Genomic DNA, 21,547 nt, shown 5'->3' on the forward strand with positions numbered 1-21,547 from the left:
AAGGATGGACAAGATTAGAAATGAGCAGATCAGAGGGACAGTGAAGGTGGAGCAGTTTGGAGATAAAGCCAGAGAGGCCAGGTTGAGATGGTTTGGACATGTGTTGAGGAGGAATAGTGGATATATTGGGCAAAGAATGTTGGAGATGGAGCTGCCGGGTAGAAGGAGAAGAGGTAGACCTCAGAGAAGGTTTATGGATGTAGTGAAGGTGGACATGGAGATGGTTGGTGTGAAAGTAGAGGAGGCAATGGATAGGGCAAGATGGAGGCAGATGATCTGCTGTGGCGACCCCTAAAGAGAGCAGCCAAAAGAAGAAGAAGAAGCCACTTTAGATGTGTTCTTTAATATACTTTCATTGTCCTTCAAAAAAGACAAATTATTAACTGCAGTTATTTATATGTCAAGATATTGTCACTAAAAATCATGATTGTGACAGGCTTAATTTGTTTAAGCTTGTTGAAAGGTGGCAGGGCAAGGCAGAATTTAGGTGTTTGCACACTTCATACTTGTCTTGATGGTGTGTGTAAACCACGTCCACTCCCCAAGTTCACATGTTAAACTTTGTGTTAAACGTATTACAAGTGATAAAAGTAATTTCCTTTGTGGCTGTGCTGTGACAACACCAGTCATATCACACTCAAGACAAAGCTTGAACTCTAAAATGTTGAAAAGTTAACCGTCCTAGTCATTTTTTTTGTTTTGTTGATTTGCTAAGTGAAAATAAGTTAACAGATCCTGCAAATTTAGTGCACAGTTGCAAAATTTTATCTCTTGTTCTCATGTTCAGACAGCTGTTACAGGGACCTGATCTACTTCATGCCAGATGAAGTGCATGCTGATATTACGGCAAAACGTGGACAAATATTAAGAAACTGAAAAATTTGTGTTACAATTCCAAAGATTGTACTTTTCACTCAGAATGTTAGGTACACACGTAGCTTTGTACACACGGAGAATCATTTAATTTACTTAATTACAGAAAATAAGCGTTTTAGTAATGACAATATTTAATGTTATGCACTTATTTAGACTTTGGGACACATTTACTCAAAAACGGTGAGGTCTAACTGCTCAACATGTGGCCATGAAGGACAGGGATACTGTCTCACTTCCTGCTCTAAAATACAGGGGTGTGGCTAAAGTAAGCCTCCGCCAAAGGATTAAAACTCTATGCGTTTCATGAAAACATGGGGAAAAAATGTTAAATGGTAATAAAAAATGTTATTTAAAAATTCAACTCATGGTAAATCTAAATATTAAAAAAAATATATTTTTTTTTCACAAGTTGAAATTTAGAGGTTAGGGTTTGGGACTGACACCTCCCAAAAGAAAGCACCCTGTAAATGATGATTTTGTATATATTTAGCTTATTACTATCTCAATTCATGTGTTGAGTTTAAATAGATCATAACATAATCCTTGTAAATACCGAAGGTCTGAATTATACTTTTAATTTTTTAAAGCAGTTTAAACAAATTTAGTAGTGTGTCTGTGTATGTGTGTGTGGTGTGTGTGTGTGTGTGTGTGTGTGTGTGTGTGTGTCTGTGTGTGTGTGTGTTTGTGTGTGTGTGTTTTGAGAGGGAGGTGCAGGCAGCAGGTCCATAGGAAGCATAGATAAAAAAACAAAACTATAATGACATATCCTTAGTTGATGAACCTGATGACCATAAGAGGCAAAGGGGAAGACGGGCAAATATGTCTGTAAGGAAAAAAGGTTCATGAAGGGGCTCTTCAAGGACAGACATAGCAGAGTGAAGGATAGCCTAGACTATGCAAAAGGCAAGTGGAACAATCTGAGGGAGGCAGTTATAAAAGCAAGAAACTAAAGCTTTAAAGCTCTTTTTATACTCCGAAGTGTTCAGACCAAAGAAGACCAAAGAGAGTGGTAGAAGTGTTCAGCGTTTGTTTAGGATGTGGTTTCCAAAGTGCTCTGAGGCGTTAAGTGATGACGTACAGAAGTGACAGAGGCTGCATTAGCCTCAGGTTTTGGGGGTCTGTTTGTGAGTATAAAGTCAGAGATTTAGATGGAGGGGTTTTTGGGGAATTAATTATTCATGCCTTAAAACAGTACACATTTCTTTAAGCAGACCAGCTTCCCGATTGAGCCAGTTTAGATTAAAATCTCCCATGATTCCTAATTCTAAAGCACCAAAGGAAGATATTGGGTCAATTACATTTAGAGCACTAGGGATAGCGCTCTAAAAATTCTTAGCCACTGGCTGAACCGTCAGCTTCAATGAAGCTCTAGATTCCATAACCTAGATCTTGGGTACAGAAGCACAGCCTCTAGATCTTATTCTTGTTTATTCACTCTAGCTACAGACAAGGGCTGCGTAATATGTACAGTGTATGATTATAGCGATTACATTGCTGCATATTGTGATATTATAAACACATTAATTAATCCTTGTAGTTGAAATCAGCATGTATCATTTTTTAATGAAATGATTTACTTTTATTGGGTCAGAATGTCTTGGTGCATCCAAACATTTACTGAAACACTCAAGATCTGGATTATCTGAGGTTGGTCGGGATACTGATACCACAGAGTAAATAAATAAGTAGTGATTTGATTAAGACTCATTTGAATTTGATGGTTCCTGTAATATCAACATTGCACAAAAGCTCTTGGATGCGTAGTATAAAAAAATGAGGGGGACGTTGGGTTCAACTGACTACAGGCTATGGGGGACAGGGGCAGGAAAAAGATTTTTCAGAAATGTTGTCATACGTTATGATTAGGCTGCCAGTTGGTATTTCTTTGTACAGAACGAAGTTTCTATATAACAAACTATAAACTGTTTTATTCTTATTATAATTACAAACCTTTTATTCATAGTCTTAAGTGCATTTGGAGACACGTGCAAAAGTTCTGTATAGCACCAAAAAGGGTTCTTGTACTGTTACAAGCTTGACATCAAAACAATAGCAGAACCCCTTTTGGTGCTATATAGAACCATCTACAGCTCATTCTCCATCAATCTAAAAAACATGATGCAAAGAACCCTTTAATCATGCAAAAGGTTCTTTGTGTTCATGGGTCTGTACGGGACCTTTGTCTTTTTACAAAAGAATCATCTCTTAAAGAACCATCTTTTCTAAGAGTGTAGGGAGAAGAGAGCCAATTGAGATTCAGTCTAAGTACTGGGTGGTAACTGTAAATTTCTAGGCTTTGGAAAACGCTGGCTCATAAATCCCAGTGGATCGTTTATTTGTGTATTTCTATTTATTCTAACTTTTTTCCAAATGAATAAAACCAGATAAATAGATTTACATAAAATTTTCTCAGATTGCCTCAGAATTTTACACAGTTTTGTATGCACGCAATTTACAGCCTTACAGTTTCATTTGCAATTGAATGCAGTCAAATTTTGGGCTAGTTTCAGCTTCTGGTGGGCGGGTTTTAATCACACCATGAGCTGGAGCTTGGCAATCCAGCAAACCAGTTTCATTAGCTCTGCTGTTAAGAGCATCACAGTAAGCTTCTTCCTCTTTCAAATACTGAGCTGTTTTGCGGTTTCTGGCAAAATGGACAGCTGATATAGGATGTTCCTTGAAAAAACTGTAATGATATGAGGTCAGTTACTTCATACATGCACTGCTCTTGGCATGTAGCAGTAAGCTTCGACTTAGATTAAAAAAAAAGAAGGAGCAAAAATTCGAGGAGTCACATTATTAAAATGCTCAAATTATCGACATTTCAACATTCATAAAAACAACATTTGAAAGTTAAATTTATTGGGTGATTCTTTGATAATATGAAAAAAGTAAAGCACGCAAGATCCACAACAATAAAATGAGATATTTACCACTAAATATGATGTGATTCAAAAAACAAAATTTGATAATAAAAATGCGAGATGCACAAATATTTTATATTTCACAAATAACTAATCACTCTATAAATGAGTTTGGGATTCAAAAACACGTTTTTCCCACTCATTTATTTGTAGAATTGGCTGTGTTTACTTGCGATTCGCTCCAAGTCCTTTTATGCATCATGCAGCACATGTTCAGACCGCCTGCATTTGACTGTGGGTTTATGAAACAGTTCTCACGTTGACTTCTTGTACATCAATCCACATGTTTTTTTTCACTGGATCTATTCCAGCCAATCAGAATATAAGACAAACCTTTCGGTAACGCCAACATTACCTCATCCAATCACAGCAGGAATGTGCTGAACCAATGAATATATAGCTAAGTTAGCTTCATGTTGTCCAAGCTCTTCATGTAGGAAAATTAAAATATGCCATTTTTTCAGTGTAATTTGAACACTCTCTTTCCATTTTGGCAATCACCAGTCATTAACATTAGCTACCTAGCTATGTAGAGCTCTGTGGTGGCAAGACAACCAATCATTGATTTTTTGCAGAAACTTTGGGTATTTTAAAGGTTATTTATAATCTTATTTGCAGGTTAAGGTGTGGAAAAGAAGATTATTAAAGGCTTGCTGTGGGGCTCTTCCTATCTGTACTCTTTGGGTTGAAACTCAACCACTTTTGTTCTATTTTCAGTTGATGTGTTCATGTACACATTTCCTGGTTTTAAGAGCTTTTTTTAGATTCGTGAGACTCAATTTGAGATATACAGATAAATAGACTGCCTGTTAGTGGTAAAGTAACAAGGTATTGAACAGAGAAGTTGTAATGTTGTGGAGCGATGAGGAGGCGGACCCATGTGCGAAGACAAGCAAGATTTATTCAGGGCAAACCGTACAAACAATACAAAGACCAACAAACAACTAGGAAAAACACAGGGCTTAAATACAACAGGGATAACAAGGGATAACAGGACACAGGTGGAAAACACAGGTGGTAACAATCAGGGGCTGAGTGAAAACAAGGGGGCCAGACTGGGAAGATCAACAAAAGCAAAAAGCACACGTAAGCAAAAGCACATGGAAGACCAAAACACAAGCACATGGATAACTGGGAGGTGCCAGTCATGACGGAAGTGATGCATTTGTACATTACCTTCCTGATAGTTCACATGTTTTACTAAAATCATGTAATCGTTGGGCTAAATTGAATCAAATCAAGTCACGTTTACAGTCACATCACATTTACACAAAAAAATCATATATATAATGCTGTTGGAACAAAACCTGCCCTGTGATGGACTGGCGACCTGTCCAGGGTGTATCCTGCCTCTGCCCGATGACCGCTGGGATAGGCTCCAGCAACCCCCCGCGCGATCCTGACGGAGAAGCAGCCTAGAAAATGGATGGGTGGATGGATGGAACAAAACCTTGTAACTCCAAAATAGTAACTCTAGAGGAGAAGGAAAAAATATACTTTGCTTTTAATGTAAGTCAATGGTACCAGACTCTTCTCCACATAACTTTGGACCATGTAAAGCCCAACGGGTATTTTCAAATAATGTCCAAAATTGAAAAACGACAAAAATGTAGATACGATGTGATATATATATTTCTTATACACTTTCTAAATATATACACATATACACAATATACACTACTATTGCACTGGTGTTGCACTATTAGCTACTAGACTATATAATATTCTTCAAGGCCAGAAAGTACTCAATATATATTGCTGTTGCACTGACCTGCACAACATAAAATTGCACAACATAAAAATGTCACTCCAACACCAATCAGTTAATTTTGCCCTAATGTTTATTTAAGTTGTAACCATTTTCATTTGCTTTTACATTTGCAATATCAGAGCACCAGTTAGTAGATTCAGACCTGTACTGAGGCTGTACTGTTTGGATCTCATTGCCTAAGCTAAGCTAGCTAGGAGAGAGGAACCAGCTAGCATTACCTTAGCTAGGAGGCTACAGCTCCAGGTACCACAGTGCCAGTTTTAGCTGCTTGACTTTGCTCCCTCAGAGTTGAGTCATTATCATCTAAACTTGTGTCAGTAAAGCTTTTGTTTGTAAGAATTGAAACTGTTCTGTGCTAAGCAGTGATAGCAGCATTGCTTGCTCAGCTAATGCTAATCAGCTACTTACTCCTGGTTAGCAGCACTGGTTAACGGTTAGAAATTGGTGTTAGACTGAAGCTTTAGCATTTACTGAACAGTAGATTCACAATCATGCACTCCTTTCCATTTAATTGTTTTTGAGTTTGACGTAACGCAGCAGGATGCAGTTGCACAATATTGACATAAGCGTAGAATCAGTCAGTAGCTACTTTATTACATCAACTGTGTCCCTTTATCAACAGCTCTAGTGTTGTCTTGCTTAAAATGAAGGACTCCATCGATTTCAGGGACAAGAGTCATGAGTTGGAGACAACGCCAGAAAGTCCTGCATCGCTACTGTGTGGGTCTATTAGCATGGTAGCACTTAGTGCTAACTAGGACGGTTCAAATCTATGCCTGTCACAAGTGTCATAAATATGTTAATTGAATGTTGCTATATGACCGTGTGGAAGCTAGAAGCTAGTTCAAATGAGAATTCTTGAAGTGGTAGGTATTTCCATCCACCTAATAAAATTAACTTCTTGCATTGGTGGCACGTATGGCTCATCAGTACACACAATATTCAGGGTAAGGTCTTGTTGAAATTTTTTTTATCTAGGAAGATTAGCATATTAATTTTTCTCATGGCCTGAATGCAATCTGCCAGTTTAACAGCTCTGGCTGTGTACTTGCATGTCATAAGGGTGTTTGGGTGCTTCTGATTAGCTGAATACCTTTATAGGTAGCTCATTTTATTTGGACGTAAGATGTTGTTAATAATTTATAAATAAAATCGCAGCCGTTTTGATTCGAAAACTCTAATCGCGATTTTGATTTAAACACAGTAAATCTTTTTTTTTTCCATCAACCTATTTTACTTGGGAAGTTTCCTCTTTTATCACTGACAGACAATTTTTGTCCATTTATTAATTAAAGCCAGGTTTTAGCAAGAATAGGTATGAATGGCAACAGTGGCACGCAGCAGGAACTACGTATGTCACTGGAGCTGCAGGGTGCAGCTTAACAGGAAGAAACATGTCAGACCAGCACAGGCCGATTAAAAAAAGAACCTTGAGGGGCTTCTACAGGGCACGCATTATAAATTATGAATGATCGCTCTCTATTTTGGAGCTGCTCAAGTGATTTGTACTGGCATGACCTTCAACTACAATTCCTTACTAGAGGCCTAATAATGAACAGCAGTTAAAGCGCTTATTAGACCTTAGCTTATCTATAGCCAGTGTAGTACAGTACTCAGCAGGTGTTTTAGTAAGCATGTAACCATGCTGTAGTAGACAGAAGTGATAATGTACCTTTAACAAATTGACATCTAGTGTCTGTTTTGCTCTACTGTTTTCTGACATTTTAGCATTCTGATGCAGCACTTTTCTGCTAACTCCTGCACCACAGTGCTTTGCATGTATCTCTTTGCGTCGTAACTCAGCGTAGTCAAATCACGCTCACTAGATGTAGTCAAATATATTGTAGCTTCAAACAATAGAGCCAGTTGAGTAAACCTCATCTTTATTCATGGTAGGGAGTGTTCAGTGATTTCCTCCCACATTCTGTCAGTGGTTCTTTCGCTTAGCCGTTATACCACAGCAACCTCAGCGTTCATTTGCTGGCATTGTTGGTGTCCTGCTGTGCACTAAGACATAATGCTGTAGTATCTCTGCACCATAGCGTAAATGCAGCCCACCTCAGACCCGGGGGTAATATACAGTGGAAGTGTTGAACTGAACAATGCTGATGTGGCTAATAGTGACTATAAGATAATGTTGCCGTAATGTTGCCTTTAGTGAGGGTGTTGGCTGAAGTTTATCAGAAATATAAATTAAGCAGGAGCAGCACATTAGTTCATAGTTGTTTTGTTACATTATTTTTAAACATTTTTAACCAGGAAGTCCACAGATTTTTTAACATGTCTGTATAGTTAAATGGCTTGGGTGTAAACAAAGTCATTCAGCATGGTTTGGATATGAAATGCACCTTTCTAGAGAAACTCAGACAGAATTGTTCACAGTGGGTGGTGATAGGAACCAGGCATCTAGAGTGTTTAAAGCCTATTAAAGCTTCATGAGAAAAGGTTATTACACAAATGGCTATGCGTACATTGCCTGTTGTGTGAGACATTGTTTTATAACAATATTGAGACAAGTGTTTTTTGTAAGTACATTCATGACAGTTACATACAGGCAAATAATTACATTTAAAAGCATTTTTTTGACTTACCACTATTGTCAACATTCCATATAAAACTCAGAAGACATGTGTAGGTTCACTGGTCATTTCGAAGAGACTGCCAGGAAGTTCAGGCTTCAGTTCTTCACTCTCATAACTGTATACTTAGTAGTGCGTTCATTGTAATTCATTAGGAATAGTAAGTAAATACTAAGCCTTAAGATTATTAACTGAACAATAAGCTTAGAGTTTGAGGGGTTTATATTCCTCTGTGGTTCATGTAGCTATATCATTATTTTCCCCTTTGATTGTATTTTTACTTTGACTGAACCTGTCCTTACAGATCACCAGAAGCTCGAACGTGAAGCTCGCATCTGTCGTCTTCTTAAGCACCCCAACATTGGTGAGTGTTCTCTGTAAACACAGACTTGTTATTGCCTCTGATACAAATTCTCTCATTCTTAAGTGAGTTTTTCAAATTCTTTATTTCAATATAGTTTATAGCAGTATTATTAAGAACATAGTGAAATGGCACATAGTTGAGAACAAGGCAGGAGCATCTGCAGTTTCAGCAGGAGAGAGCTTGGCTGAGCTCCGACCACGAGAGAACGGAAAGTAGGCTATTCACTGCCTAGCACACTGTGTGCTTAAGCTCCACTTTTCTATTTATGCAAATGGAAAAAGAGCATTTACAGCGCACGCATGTCAGCCTCGGAGGACAACCGGCGGCATAATGCATTAATTTCTGTCTTTCTTCCCCAGTTCGACTCCATGACAGTATATCAGAGGAAGGCTTCCACTATCTCCTGTTTGACTTGTAAGTGTACGTTCCGAATGCAGCACATAATTAAAATTGCCTGCGCCATATGTCCCTTTCTCTGCTATCTGCGTTCACCGCATTTCCCGCATCCCACCCGTTTGTTCTGCACTCATCCGCTACCCCCTCTCCCCATCCTCACCCACCCCTTCCTAAGCATCCCTCGCTCTCCCCTTTGCTCAAGAGCTAGTTTCTATGGCAACAGAGCCGGGCTGCCCGGCTGAAGAGAATCCTGCAGCAGGGGTTTCCCCCCGAAGCCCCGGGATGTCTCTTCTAGAGGATTCCCCCATCCATTCCGGCTTACAGTCTCTCTCTCTCTCTCTCTCTCTCTCTCTTTCTCTCTCTCTCTCTCTCGCTCATTTTCTCTCTCTAACACCATAGCACTCACTCACTCTAGCATATAAAAATGTCATGTCTATGTCAAAACCAGTTGCACTCATCATCACTTCTCCAGCACACAAGCTGCAATTGAAGCTTTTATGTGCCCAGCATGACAAATGACCGTTCACATAAATGACGCTTTGCTCTTTCCCTTTCTTATAGGGTCACTGGTGGGGAGTTATTTGAAGACATCGTCGCTAGAGAGTATTACAGTGAAGCTGACGCCAGGTAAAGTGCTCTCTCCATTTCCACCTCCCGTCTTTACCCCTTTTCTGCAACTCCCTTTTGTTTTACCCCTCGTATCTTCAAATCACTTCATTTTCTACCTCCTTCCAGTTCCATGTATGTTTTACATATTTTTGTTGTAGCAAGGATTACATGGTAATGCAGAATTTAATCTATACCAAATAACACATTGCAGTAATACATCATATGGCATAATACATTAAAACCCATCTAGTCATCGCACTGCCCCTCCCGATCGTAGCAGTGCGATCATATTTTGAGCAGTAGCTCAGCAATTCTCTCATAGAAGGCAGGCAGTTTTCAGCGTGGGCGGTGGCGCTATGTCAACGTCTCATCGCATACCCAGCAGATATCTGCTTCCATAGCCCCCCCCCTCTGTTTTTCTTGTCTTTCATTTACTTCCATCTCACCCCCCCTTTCTTTTTGACGCCTGTCTGCTCTCACAGACTTGCACCTAGCCACTCACACTTGCACACACTCACATACACACTGCAGTACCCCTCAGGAGAGGGATTTTAATCAATTTGACTGCGTGGGCGTATTGTGGGGGCGTGAGATGCACAGAGAGAGAAAGAGAGAGAGAGAGAGAGAGAGAGAGAGAGATGCCAAGGGAAGCAATATAAGAATTGGAGGAAAGGAAAAGAAGAGGCCTGTTAGAGTTTGCGGCTAATATTTTTAAAGAGAAGTAGGCTTGTTGATAATGTGTACATATTTCCGTTACATAGAAAATTGGATGATAAAGTGTTTATGATGTTTTCTGAGGTACAGATTATTTTCGCAGTGTAACACACCTGTCAAACTCAGAAGCCCTTTTCACACTCAGAACCCGGTAAATTACTGGCATGCCTTTACTGTTAGTGTTCATGCCTTGCGTCATTCACACTTGCAGCTCTCAACCCCTTAATAATGACATGTAGCTATTCCTTCCATTTAATCTGGTTTCCTGTTAGATTTCTCACTGCTGTTTTTAGCTTATATGTAAAAACATGAAATGAGAAAAATTAATAGATTTTTATTTATGTGACAAACTACCTTTGAAACAGACAAACACATGAATAGGAATATAAGTCATACGTCAGTGTCATTTTACTGTTCATGAATCTGAGTTGTGCTCTGAATAGGCTCGTACACTTACAATAAAGAACATGCTCACCACAGAACGATTTTGTAAATTTAAATTAGTTAAAGAGAACAAAGTCTCAGAACAGATCGTATATTTGATAGGGTTAAACTGTATTTTATCAGGATGCTGCTTTCACATTTGCCATAACATTACGTTAAACAGGACCTGACGTCCTTAGCATGAATGGGCAACAGCTTTTTCATTTGTGAGTCATGTACCAAATATATAGTTTTCTATATAACAATACAGTAATAATACAATCATTGTCTCTTATGAAAACGGATTAATCAACTATAACAAAAAAAAAATCACAGAAATGTTTGGCTTTGCTGTTAAGCTTTCTGTTTAATTGTCACGTAATCCCTGTCTACGTGCACATATGAAAAGAGTTTAAATTACATTTTTTTAGTTTACATCAAATAATATAGGCATATACCATTTTACCCATCTGGCAGCTTAATAGGTAGTTAGCAGTGGTTTCTCATCAGAAGGTCCTTTATACCAGATGATTAACTAGTAAATATGACTAAACTCTGTTTAGGTGCTTCATCATAGTATGCTCACCACATAGAAAAAGATAGCATGGAGGTCTGGAGAGTACATATCCTGCTTTTTCTTTGCTATATTAAAAAGGACAAAGATCTAATAGAAGAGATTTCATTATATATTTTCTTCATTAAATATTTTCATTATACATTATATATTTTTTTCACATTCACTGCAAGTTTAATGCTTCACTCATACAAAAAATGAAAAGTCTTGTGTCATCTAGAATCCCGATTTTACCCGTTGTAAATACAACTTCGTCAGTCATTCGAGTGTTTCCAACATGATGTGAATGCAGCATTAGTACTGCAAGCTGAAGGCCTATTTATGATATTTTGTGACATAGAGATTAATTTCACACTGTAGTATTTCACCACTGCAGTCACACTGGACATTTGCAGTTTGTGTAATATTCATGACCAAGGCTGGTCTGGAAGATTGGCAATGAAAAAAAATCTCTATTTAAATGCAGTTAGCAAGCCAGCTAACTTGCTAACCATAGGTTTATCAAATAACTATTTACTTGCCACAGGATAACATTGTGTACTGATCTGTAGCAAAAAACTGGAGATAACTGGTGCGGTTCTGCAGCATTGGGATGACTTTGGTGCAGCTGTGGTTAGCCAAAGAGATAACATTGCAGTTAGCAAGCTGGCTTACTCATCTGACCTTAAACAGTGAAATCACAAAAGTAATGATAAAAGTATAGTATCCTCACTAACTGTGGCATTTGTCTTTCTCAGGTGTAATATGTATCTTATGTAGGTTAATGCACAGATGCTGATTAAATTAGTGTTTCCACCATTTTATTTCTTCACTGCTGCTATATACAGGGCAGCACTATTGCATATAAAAGTTTACCAAAGTTGAACTTTATGTGAGGTTTCACATGCAAAATTGATGGGCCTCAGAAATCTGCAACGTAGAATCTCTCATCACGCCAATTCTATTGTTGTAATGATTAATGTAATGAAAATAATTTCGCTTATGAGCTGTCGCTGGCAAATGCTAGTGTGACTGATTCTTAATAATGAATTGAAGCATTTGCAGATGTGTAGGCTAGTTTCGCTCATAGCCTTTTTACTTTGATTTCTTAGACCTTTGCACTGCTATGATGCAGCTTGACTTTTACCCATCCAGCAGACACTAGCTAGCCGTGAAATATATGGGTATATCTATTCAATTATCCCTTGAGTGCAGAAGAAAGTAGCATCTCCACCCCTCGTTGTGGGCTGCACCCTAGCCCCCAGCACCTGCTTGCTTTAGCGTCCCCTGGCCCAGCCTCCCCTCCTTAGAGAGAGCTGAAAGTAGGCCTCCAATTAACACACAGATAATTAGTGTGTCAGCTCTGACTCAAGCCTCCACCACACGCCCAGCACTGTCAGCTTCCTCCACACACACACACACACACACACACACACACACACACACATATGCAGACACACAAAAATACATACACACCTTTTCACACATACAAATCCCATTCACTTCGTTTATTACTCACGGATACTGGCCGTCGCCCCCGCAACGGATCTAAATTTCCAGCCTCAGTGCTATTGTTTGGAGTCCTCTCATCAGAACAGTTAAGAGCTTTAGAAATCAGAGCGAGAGAGAGAAGTGTTATTATAGACAGAATAGCCACAGACACTCCTGACACTTTAAACTGTGGACATGTCTGGTTAGAATCATTTTGTGGGTCTGTATACCTGGAGCTTGACCAATGCATCGTTGTGCTGATAAAATCAATATAAATCTCAGCAGTAGAGCCAGTGGCTTGTTTTATTATGTAATAAATAAATATCTTTAATGTGTGGAGAATCACTAATTTCTGAGGAATTTAAAGGTTTAATGTTTCGTTCTCTTATGATAAGCTACGGTAGCTTATTCACGTGTATAATTGAAATGTTGCAAAAGAAATTATGTGAAATAGTTTTCAGCAGCTCTGTACAAGAGTATGAATACATTCTAATTATTTAATAGTTTGTTAGTCCACTGTCATTACAGCAACGGGGCAAAAAAGGGAACAAATATTAAATATTAAAATATTTGTTTGGCAAATGCATTTCTGTCATAATTTCTCATATTTCTTTTTTAGCAGCAAACGTATATCCATCTCAAATGAGCATACAAACTTTGAGACAAGGCTAGGCAATTCAGTTAGATATTTGCCATTTCCTTCAAGTCTTTTTTATTCAAAATTCCAAAATATGCACAAAAATACATTGAAGGAAACCAAACTACTGATCAGCTACCACCCTTTGCGGCTTCCACCCTTTGCGGCAACAGATACGCAATAACAAAAACACGTAAAACACATTCACACCTAACTTTTATGAGGTTGAGGATAACATAACAAAAATCAAATAAAAAAGTTTTATCTATTAAAACTGTTTAAAAACAATAACTGATAAATCCATAGTTAGATTACCATAGTTAGATTATTATAGTTGCAATATTAGTCAGACAGCCCTTATGAATTCTGCTACTTTGAGGTTGTCTTGCTCACACAGGTGTTGAATTGTGCACATATGGTGTGTATAATCTCTATGAAAAAGCAGAGCGAATAGAATAGGACGCTTTGGAGCACATTAGCTTTTAGTCACCATGCCCAATCCCAAGGCAAAGCATTGTTTAAAGGGATATAAAGCCCCCTCGCCATTAGGCTGATATATTACATCAATCTTGATGGCTCAGAAGATTTAAATGCCACAGTACACACCATCCGCAGCTTTAAGGAAAGCATATGTGTCTCTCTATGCTTTTTATCTTGTATTCCATATTTTATATCCATCCTGTTACATTGTCTGGCTTCAGAGCATTCTATAGCTTTGCCAGGCAGCATTTTTATGTTTTTTTAATGTGGTCGAGACAAAGCTATGCTGCAGCCTTCCAAAAATCTGTGCTCATGAAAACATAAACTGTCTTCCGTTGTGTTTTCTACAGAGTTGCTAAAAGCTAAAAGAAAATTTCCAATTTCTCAGTCAATAGTAAGTTACAGGAGCCGTTAGCCAGTAGGCAAACTTAACAGTAAGTTTTTACCATTTTATTATTTTAACACAAAGTGATTAATAAGCTATAAAAGTAATTTTTACAAACCTTACTGAACAAAGTTATATCAAACACAAGCTCGTGTTTTCAGTTTGACACCTTTAATGACACCTTTCTTCTGTGTGCACTGAAAACGCACTCAGGCCTTTTTTTTTCTTTTCAATAGGAATGGGTAGGGCACGCGATTGTGTGATACTGCATTACACACAATCTCACAAGCTTAATTAATACCCTTGATTTCAGAAGAGACAATGCAAACCTTTGGATATATAATGTACCTGGATGAATATCTGATGCCTGTATCACACAAACCTTTCCACTCACACTGTATACAGTTTCTTACATCAATGTTTATCACGCCCCCCCGTTATTTTGAATAACAGACCACTTGCATGCTTCTGTCAGTCACCCCACCTGGTTCCTCCACCTGGTTTCAGCATTTCAGATGTTGTCCTTTGTCTCCCTTAATGCTTCAAGCACAGTACCTTCAGTTGTTAAGTACTGTGTGCTTATAGAGCTCACAGTACACCTTCACCAGCGTCTCTTCACAATACTAACCTCCCCCCCTTCCCCCCTCGTCTTATCTCCACCTTTTTCCTTTTTTCTGTCTTTCCTTCTCTGTCTTGTCTTCGCAGTCACTGCATCCATCAGATTCTAGACAGTGTCAGTCACATTCACCAACATGACATAGTGCACAGGGACCTGAAGGTCAGTATGGCGAGTGCACTGGCCACTGCATGAGACTTGTGATGCCTGCATCAGTGACTTGTCTGCGTCTTTGTCGGTCTGTCTGTCTGTCTAACCTGTTTGGATGATTCTGGTTCCTATTTCTGCACTTGAAGCTGCACATGATGCACTGGGACAGCTGGCTACTTCCTCTAACTTCTAAGGCATCTTGTTTTCTTGCATAAACAGCAACCTACCCAACCTACTTCTCTCCTCTCTTCTCTCTCTCCCTCTCTCTCTAGTTCTCCTTCTCTCTGTCATGGAACAATGTGACTTACACATTACTCATTGATCTTCTTTTTTAAATTTACTGGATATTCAATGTAATTTTTTTTGTCTGTGAACAATTTACTGGTATTTTACTGGTAATTGCAAAGGAAATTAGCAACACTTTTTTGGATATAAACACAAAAAAATCCACTTCATAGGTCTGTCACAAATATAACAATCATCTGATCGCAATTATTTGAGCTCATCGCAGTTATTTTCCACAGTTGTTAGCTTTTCAATCTTACGTTTGCTCCACACATGAGTGACTTCTTGCTGTTTTTCTTTGTTTACTTGCTGTATTTTCTTCTTTTGCACTCAGTTTTCATTGGCTGTTGGGGACGTCAGTTCAGATTGAGTCATTGACCAGAACACAAACGCGATCAGGATAACGACTCCGACAACTAGCGCAGACTCGGGCAGACTGAGAATCAGTGCTAATATTGGGGTAAAAGTCACCCCGGCTCAGACACATAATTTAATCTTTTGGGTAACTTGTCCTGAGATCCTTAACTTACCATCATAGTCATGCAGGTAATTCTCAAAGAAATCCTTCTGTCTGAAAATGAACTACTCCACCAACATAACCCTAACCCTAACCCTAGATAACAAGATGTTTCATGAAAAATTAGGTAAATACGTTAACAAGGACATAGAATAAGTTCTCTATATCAAAGGCATTATAAAGGATTTGTACATCAAATCTTAGATAGTATGTTTAGCCACTTTAGGTTTATGCTTTTATAGTTGCATAGAGTGAAGAAATAACACAATTAAACTGTTAATCGCAGTTATTTAAATGGCAGTTAATCATCAGCTAAAATTTCATGATTGTGTCAAGTCTACTACTGGGATATTACAACATTGCCAATGAATATCACCCAACCTTACCAGTTCATACCCAGCTACCAAGTATGTGCGCCCAGCCATGCTTCATATCAGGCCACTGGATATAAAATAAGCCAGAGCAAGACCACTCTGTCCCCTCACTCAGTAGAGGGATATCTGATAGTACAGTGCAGTAGCATTGCTGACAGGGCAAAGGGAAGCCCAATCTATCTGTCCTTTCTAGACTAATGGTTGTGGGATTCAGAGGCTCTCTCTGTGTCATATGAGCGTGCCGTGTACACGCTACACAATGTTTGCCCAAGATTCACACTATTGCGCTGTCTCGCAAACTCTCCCTCTTACCCTCTCTCTCTTTCACTCTCTCTCTCTCTCTCTATAAATCAGCAACCCACGCCTACACAGCCTGACTCACTCTGCCCGCGTCCCGCGTCCTGACACGCTGTCTCATTTCACTAAGTATGGGTATTTTAGCAGAAATTCACATTTCGAAGCAAATAGAATCTCCCAACAGGAAAATGTGCTACGTTGTCACAAATTAAACGGGTGATCCGTAACTGATCATTCTGTTGATTTAGTGATTTATCTGTGTGGTTTAGATGCATGTGATTTGACCTACAGTATGATGACTTACACAGCTTACACTGTAGAGCTTAGACTGTGTCATCTCTTTTGTATGAAATATTTCCATATATAGCTCTACCACACAGTAACAGATGCTTAAGTCTTGACATCCTCTGTGGTCAAAACGTTTTTTAGGGTCAGCCTGACCTTTTTTAGTTAAAAAAAAGTGTTATTCATCATATAATTTAACCTTTTAAATGCCCAGAACCTGCCAACTATTATCACTGTAGCTTAAAGACCCAGTGCAATTGTTTTTTAATATCTATCAGAAATATTTTTATATTTCATAATTTCTTTTTTCTAAGTTACCACTGACCATTCTGCTGTGTGGGTGCGAACCCCAGCAAATTGCATATTCTTATTTATTACCTTCAGATATGGCCCAGGCTGGAACTTGCATGATATTAACCCAGCCTACATGGATAAGCCTCAAGAACTTGATTCTGAACCTGAAATGGAACATGAACCTGAAAAGTTCTCGCAGCGTTTTGGCAGCTTCTCAGAGGTGCCACTCGTGTTGGCTAGTTCACTTACATCTATCTCCACTAGCTAGTGTTTTAGGCCTATTTGAGTGATCTAGCCTGCTGGAGTTATTATATCTTGCAACAAAGATGAGTTTTTAATCTGTAAATAAACATCGTAGATCAGTTAGTGCAGCAGATGTTTGTGACTTTCTCCTCGTAAAATGAAAATTTTGCACTTCACCTGTTAGCTCTAAACTCCAAAATTATCTAGGTGCTGGATACTCACCAGCTGTCAGCACACTGGTTGGTTATTTTTCTGCTGTGTGGAACTAAATGACCATGACAGCTATTATTTAAAAAAAGTACTTAATGTTACCACCCACAATGTGCATAAGAATACAATAAGTGTTGGGAAAGCTGTTTCTTTTAGCTGGAATCAGCAGGCAAATCCCTTACACAGTCTCTCAAAGGCCAGAAACAAATTTCAGACATTTTACTTTTGTGTCATTATTTGGAATTAAATGCAGTGAGTGACTAATTTGTGAATATGCAATATAAATGGCTTGTGATTTATTGTAGTTAATTGGCATCATGTATGGAGTCAAAGATAGTGGAGAATTCCAATATGGTGGGGCAATTTTTTAAAACTTCAGAGGTTATTTTAGATACTCCTCAGTGCACATGTTACATAAATGTTGTGCTGAAGAAACAATACAAAAATAATCACAAGCATCCAAATGATATACAGGTTTGAGTAAAATACTGTGCTGGGGCTTTAAGTATAACTCAACCAGTTTTGCTTAGTGAAAAACAATGTTTATCAATAATGTCATGTTTCACCTCCCATCTCGTCCAGCAAAAATGCTCAGCTAGCTCAGAGACCCTCTTTGACGCTACACTCAGAAATGCAATTCTGTTTCGGGTGCTATGAAATAATACACAATCCATTTTTTTAAGCATAAACATGAGTCATTCAAATACCAGATTAAGTAAATTAATACTACTGATGCATTGGGACAGGAACTTTCAACTGGTAATACAATTTACAATATATATATATATATATAAATCTCTTTACATAGACTTACATTAAAAGTGAAGAACGTCTCCTGTAACAACAATATAGAAATTGATAGAAATGGTATCTTGCCAGAGTTCACCATTAGTGTTTATGACTTTGCCGGCCATCCAAGTGCAAGGTTTTTATGGTAAAGTAAAAAATCCATTTATGGGTTTATGGATAAACGCAAGAGTAAGGTTTTTACATCCATATATTCTAATAATAACCTTACTTCCACACTCCATACTTCAGCAGCTCTGCCACACTCACTCACTCTCTCATTCTCTTTCTCTCTTTCTCTCTCTCTCTCTCCATCTCTCTCCTACAGCCCGTCTCTGTTTCCTCCTTGCACTTGTCTCTTCTGCTTCCCCTCTTGCTCCTTTCCTGGCTCAATCACACTGTCTCTCTTTCTTAGACTGTCTCTATTTCTGTCAACCCCCATTTCCCTTTCTCTGCCTGTGTCTCTGTCTTTCTCTCACACTCTCACTCTCTTTCTGTGGGTGGCAGTATGAGATTCTCACCTTTTGAGAACTCTTTGTTAAGTGGTATAGCGTTAGTCGGAGCTTCCTGTGTCAGCAGCGCAGTATAGGGGTGTCAGTACTCAGCACAGCGTAACATCGGACCCTGCACATACATACTGGACATGCAGCCTCTGAGTATATGTTCAAAGCCAAAACTGCTGCCTAAAACTGACGGCCATCCTTTATTCCCACTTGGTTTACTGAACTGCACTTTTTGTGAGAGAATGAATGGTGGACTGTTCACATCAAATGAAGGCTTATCTTTTTTAACTGCACAAATTTTCTCAAATGACAGCTAAGAGTGTGAAGCTGATGTTATCGTATCTGCTTTGTGAGCTTTCTCTTCCTCCTGCTCTGTTTCTTCCTTTGAAGGCCAACATTCAGAAAATGAAGCCCCCACTTGGTCAACGATTTGATTAATGCAAAAAATAACATTGATATTATATCATTTTTTTCTCATTGCTATTAGTCCTCAGCAGAAGTTCACAAGATTCTTAAAGAGGAATTCAGAAAATGAAATAATTAAGATGTAAACAAAGTCATTTAGAGTGGGTTGGTGTGAAATGTGCTATTGTTGAGAGACTTACGCACTCAGAATTGTTTGCAATGGTAACCAAACATCTGAAGTGTTTGTCTCTGATACCTGTCTCACAGAAAGCTATTACCTGAAATGGTGACAAATATGTTACCTGATGTCTCAATAGTTTTCTGTCACAATAGTTTTATGGTTTTAAAAGTCATTCATGGTAGAGAGGTACATGCAGGGCTATCTTGTACAAAAAACTTTTTTTCAAGATTTATCATTACTTTACCATTATCTCCATTACATATAAAAGCTCAGAAGACACATTTAAGTTCACTGGTCACTTTGGATAGAAAATAAAATGGCTATATTGGCTAGATATTTGTGGTGCACCATTTCATATCAAAGCTCTCTGAATGATTTTTTTCTGCGTTAACCTGCAGAAGTTTTGAAAAACGTGAAGGTGTTTTTTTACATTTATGGAAGATACACAGGTCAAGATGTTAACATGTGGATGTACAGTAGTTTTTCATTCTGCTCCCCCTCATCCCCCCGCCCCGCCTGTGCCTGTGCACGAGAGAATGTAGCTCTTGCTCAGACTAACATGCGCCCCCTGGTGTTTGCATGCAGTCATTGCATCCAGCAGATCCTGGAGGCGGTGCTTCACTGCCACCAAATGGGTGTGGTGCACCGAGATCTCAAGGTGAGTGACCGGTTTTGTTCTTTCCTCTCGTTTTGTGATGGCTGCATGCTCGTGTATATCTGTCAATGTCTGATTGTACACATTGGTGTCCCTCAGCACAGGACCTGCGGTGATGAGTCTGAAAAAATGAAGCATATGCATATGAGTTTGACAAAGGATAAGTTTGAAATGCAGGTGTTTGGTACCCCTAGCTGACATTTAGCCTAAAATATTTGTGTAACGTTATGTTATTGAGTACGTTTGGCATGAGGGCCTTGTTATCATGAGACTGCACGACTGGGTATGTTTGCATCCAGCCAAAAAATATAAAAACCTCATGTATTTAGGAGAGCTCTGTTGACTCTGTAGTTCGGTGCTGATGTTATTTGATATTTAAACGCTGTGTTTGGCTCCTTTGCTGTTATAGTTATCTGGTAGATTCTGTATAGACTCACTGTCCACTTTATTAGAAACAGTTCCCATGTATTTACAATTACAGATCTTTCTGTCCTCCACCCTCACTCTCTTTCATCACTGGCACATATCCGACCACAGGACCGTTTTTGACCAGATTTTATCTGTGTGGTGGACCACGCTCAGCACAGCTGCAACACTGACATGGTGGTATGTTTTGTGTTGGTACGAGTGTCAGGCACAGCAGTGTTGCTGGGGTTTTCACTGCTAGGTTGAGAGTGGCCTACCACCTAGAAACATCCAACCAGGAGTGGGTCTGTGGTCAGAAACTGACCACTGATGAAGGTCTAGTATAGAGGATGACTGACACAAACTGTTCAACTAACTGTTGAAACATAGTTGTAATATTCGGCAGTCTCTAACCGTACATCAGCAAGCTGGAACTACAACTTCGACGTTTCTGATAAAGTAGACAATAACTGTATTTTTACATTTCACAGGAAGACATTTTGTGTAGATCTTTGTTTTTTATATTTAGAATATAATTAAGTGTGATTATGATCAATGTGATAAACATGAAACAGCACTAGGATGCACCCTTAAATGACTTGTGACTAGACTCTGATTAGAAACTTACCAGTTATGAAATTTTAGCCTGAAAAAATATGAACACGTATAAAACCTTTAGTTTCCGACTGAGTGTGTGATTTTGTGTGTCAGATTTGCTACCGTAATGCTTGGTAATTACTGCAGATAACAAGCCTTTAATCACAGAAAAAACTTCAGTCTGAAGGACAAAACCAAGTGCCACACACAGAGAATAATATGATATATTTCCAAAAGTATTCGGCCATCTGCCTTCACACGCATATGAACTTGAGTGACATCCCATTCTTAATCCATAAGGGTTTATGATGTCGGCCTACCCTTTGCAGCTATAACAGCTTTAACTCTTCTGGGAAGGCTTTACACAAGGTTTAGGAGAGTGCTTATGGGAATTTTTGACCATTCTTCCAGAAGCCCATTTGTGAAGTCAGACACTGATGTTGGGCGAGACGGCCTGCCTCATAGTCTCTGCTCTAATTCATCCCAAAAACACGAAATTGTCCAAAATCTCTTGGTCTGCTGAAGCATTAAGAGTTCCTTTC

At 38.8% G+C, this 21,547-nt stretch overlaps 1 protein-coding gene across 37 annotated transcripts in view; it reads left to right on the forward strand.

The window, feature by feature from the left end:
- LOC108441086 (calcium/calmodulin-dependent protein kinase type II subunit beta) overlaps positions 1-21,547 on the forward strand; it is a 96,573-nt gene that overhangs the window by 17,606 nt on the left and 57,420 nt on the right. For 31 of the 37 annotated variants that reach the window (XM_037547110.1, XM_037547125.1, XM_037547102.1 and 28 more), the window contains exons 3-6: positions 8,455-8,514; positions 8,874-8,928; positions 9,472-9,537; positions 19,934-20,006. In XM_037547110.1, coding sequence (XP_037403007.1) covers positions 8,455-8,514; positions 8,874-8,928; positions 9,472-9,537; positions 19,934-20,006 — 254 coding nt within the window. Of the gene's footprint in view, positions 1-8,454; positions 8,515-8,873; positions 8,929-9,471; positions 9,538-14,907; positions 14,981-19,933; positions 20,007-21,547 lie in introns of all 37 variants that reach the window. The other 6 variants (XM_037547100.1, XM_037547118.1, XM_037547108.1 and 3 more) reach the window with 1 other exon arrangement.

The sequence above is a fragment of the Pygocentrus nattereri genome, chromosome 18, assembly GCF_015220715.1.
Source record: "Pygocentrus nattereri isolate fPygNat1 chromosome 18, fPygNat1.pri, whole genome shotgun sequence".
In the NCBI taxonomy this organism is placed as follows: Eukaryota; Metazoa; Chordata; class Actinopteri; order Characiformes; family Serrasalmidae; genus Pygocentrus; species Pygocentrus nattereri.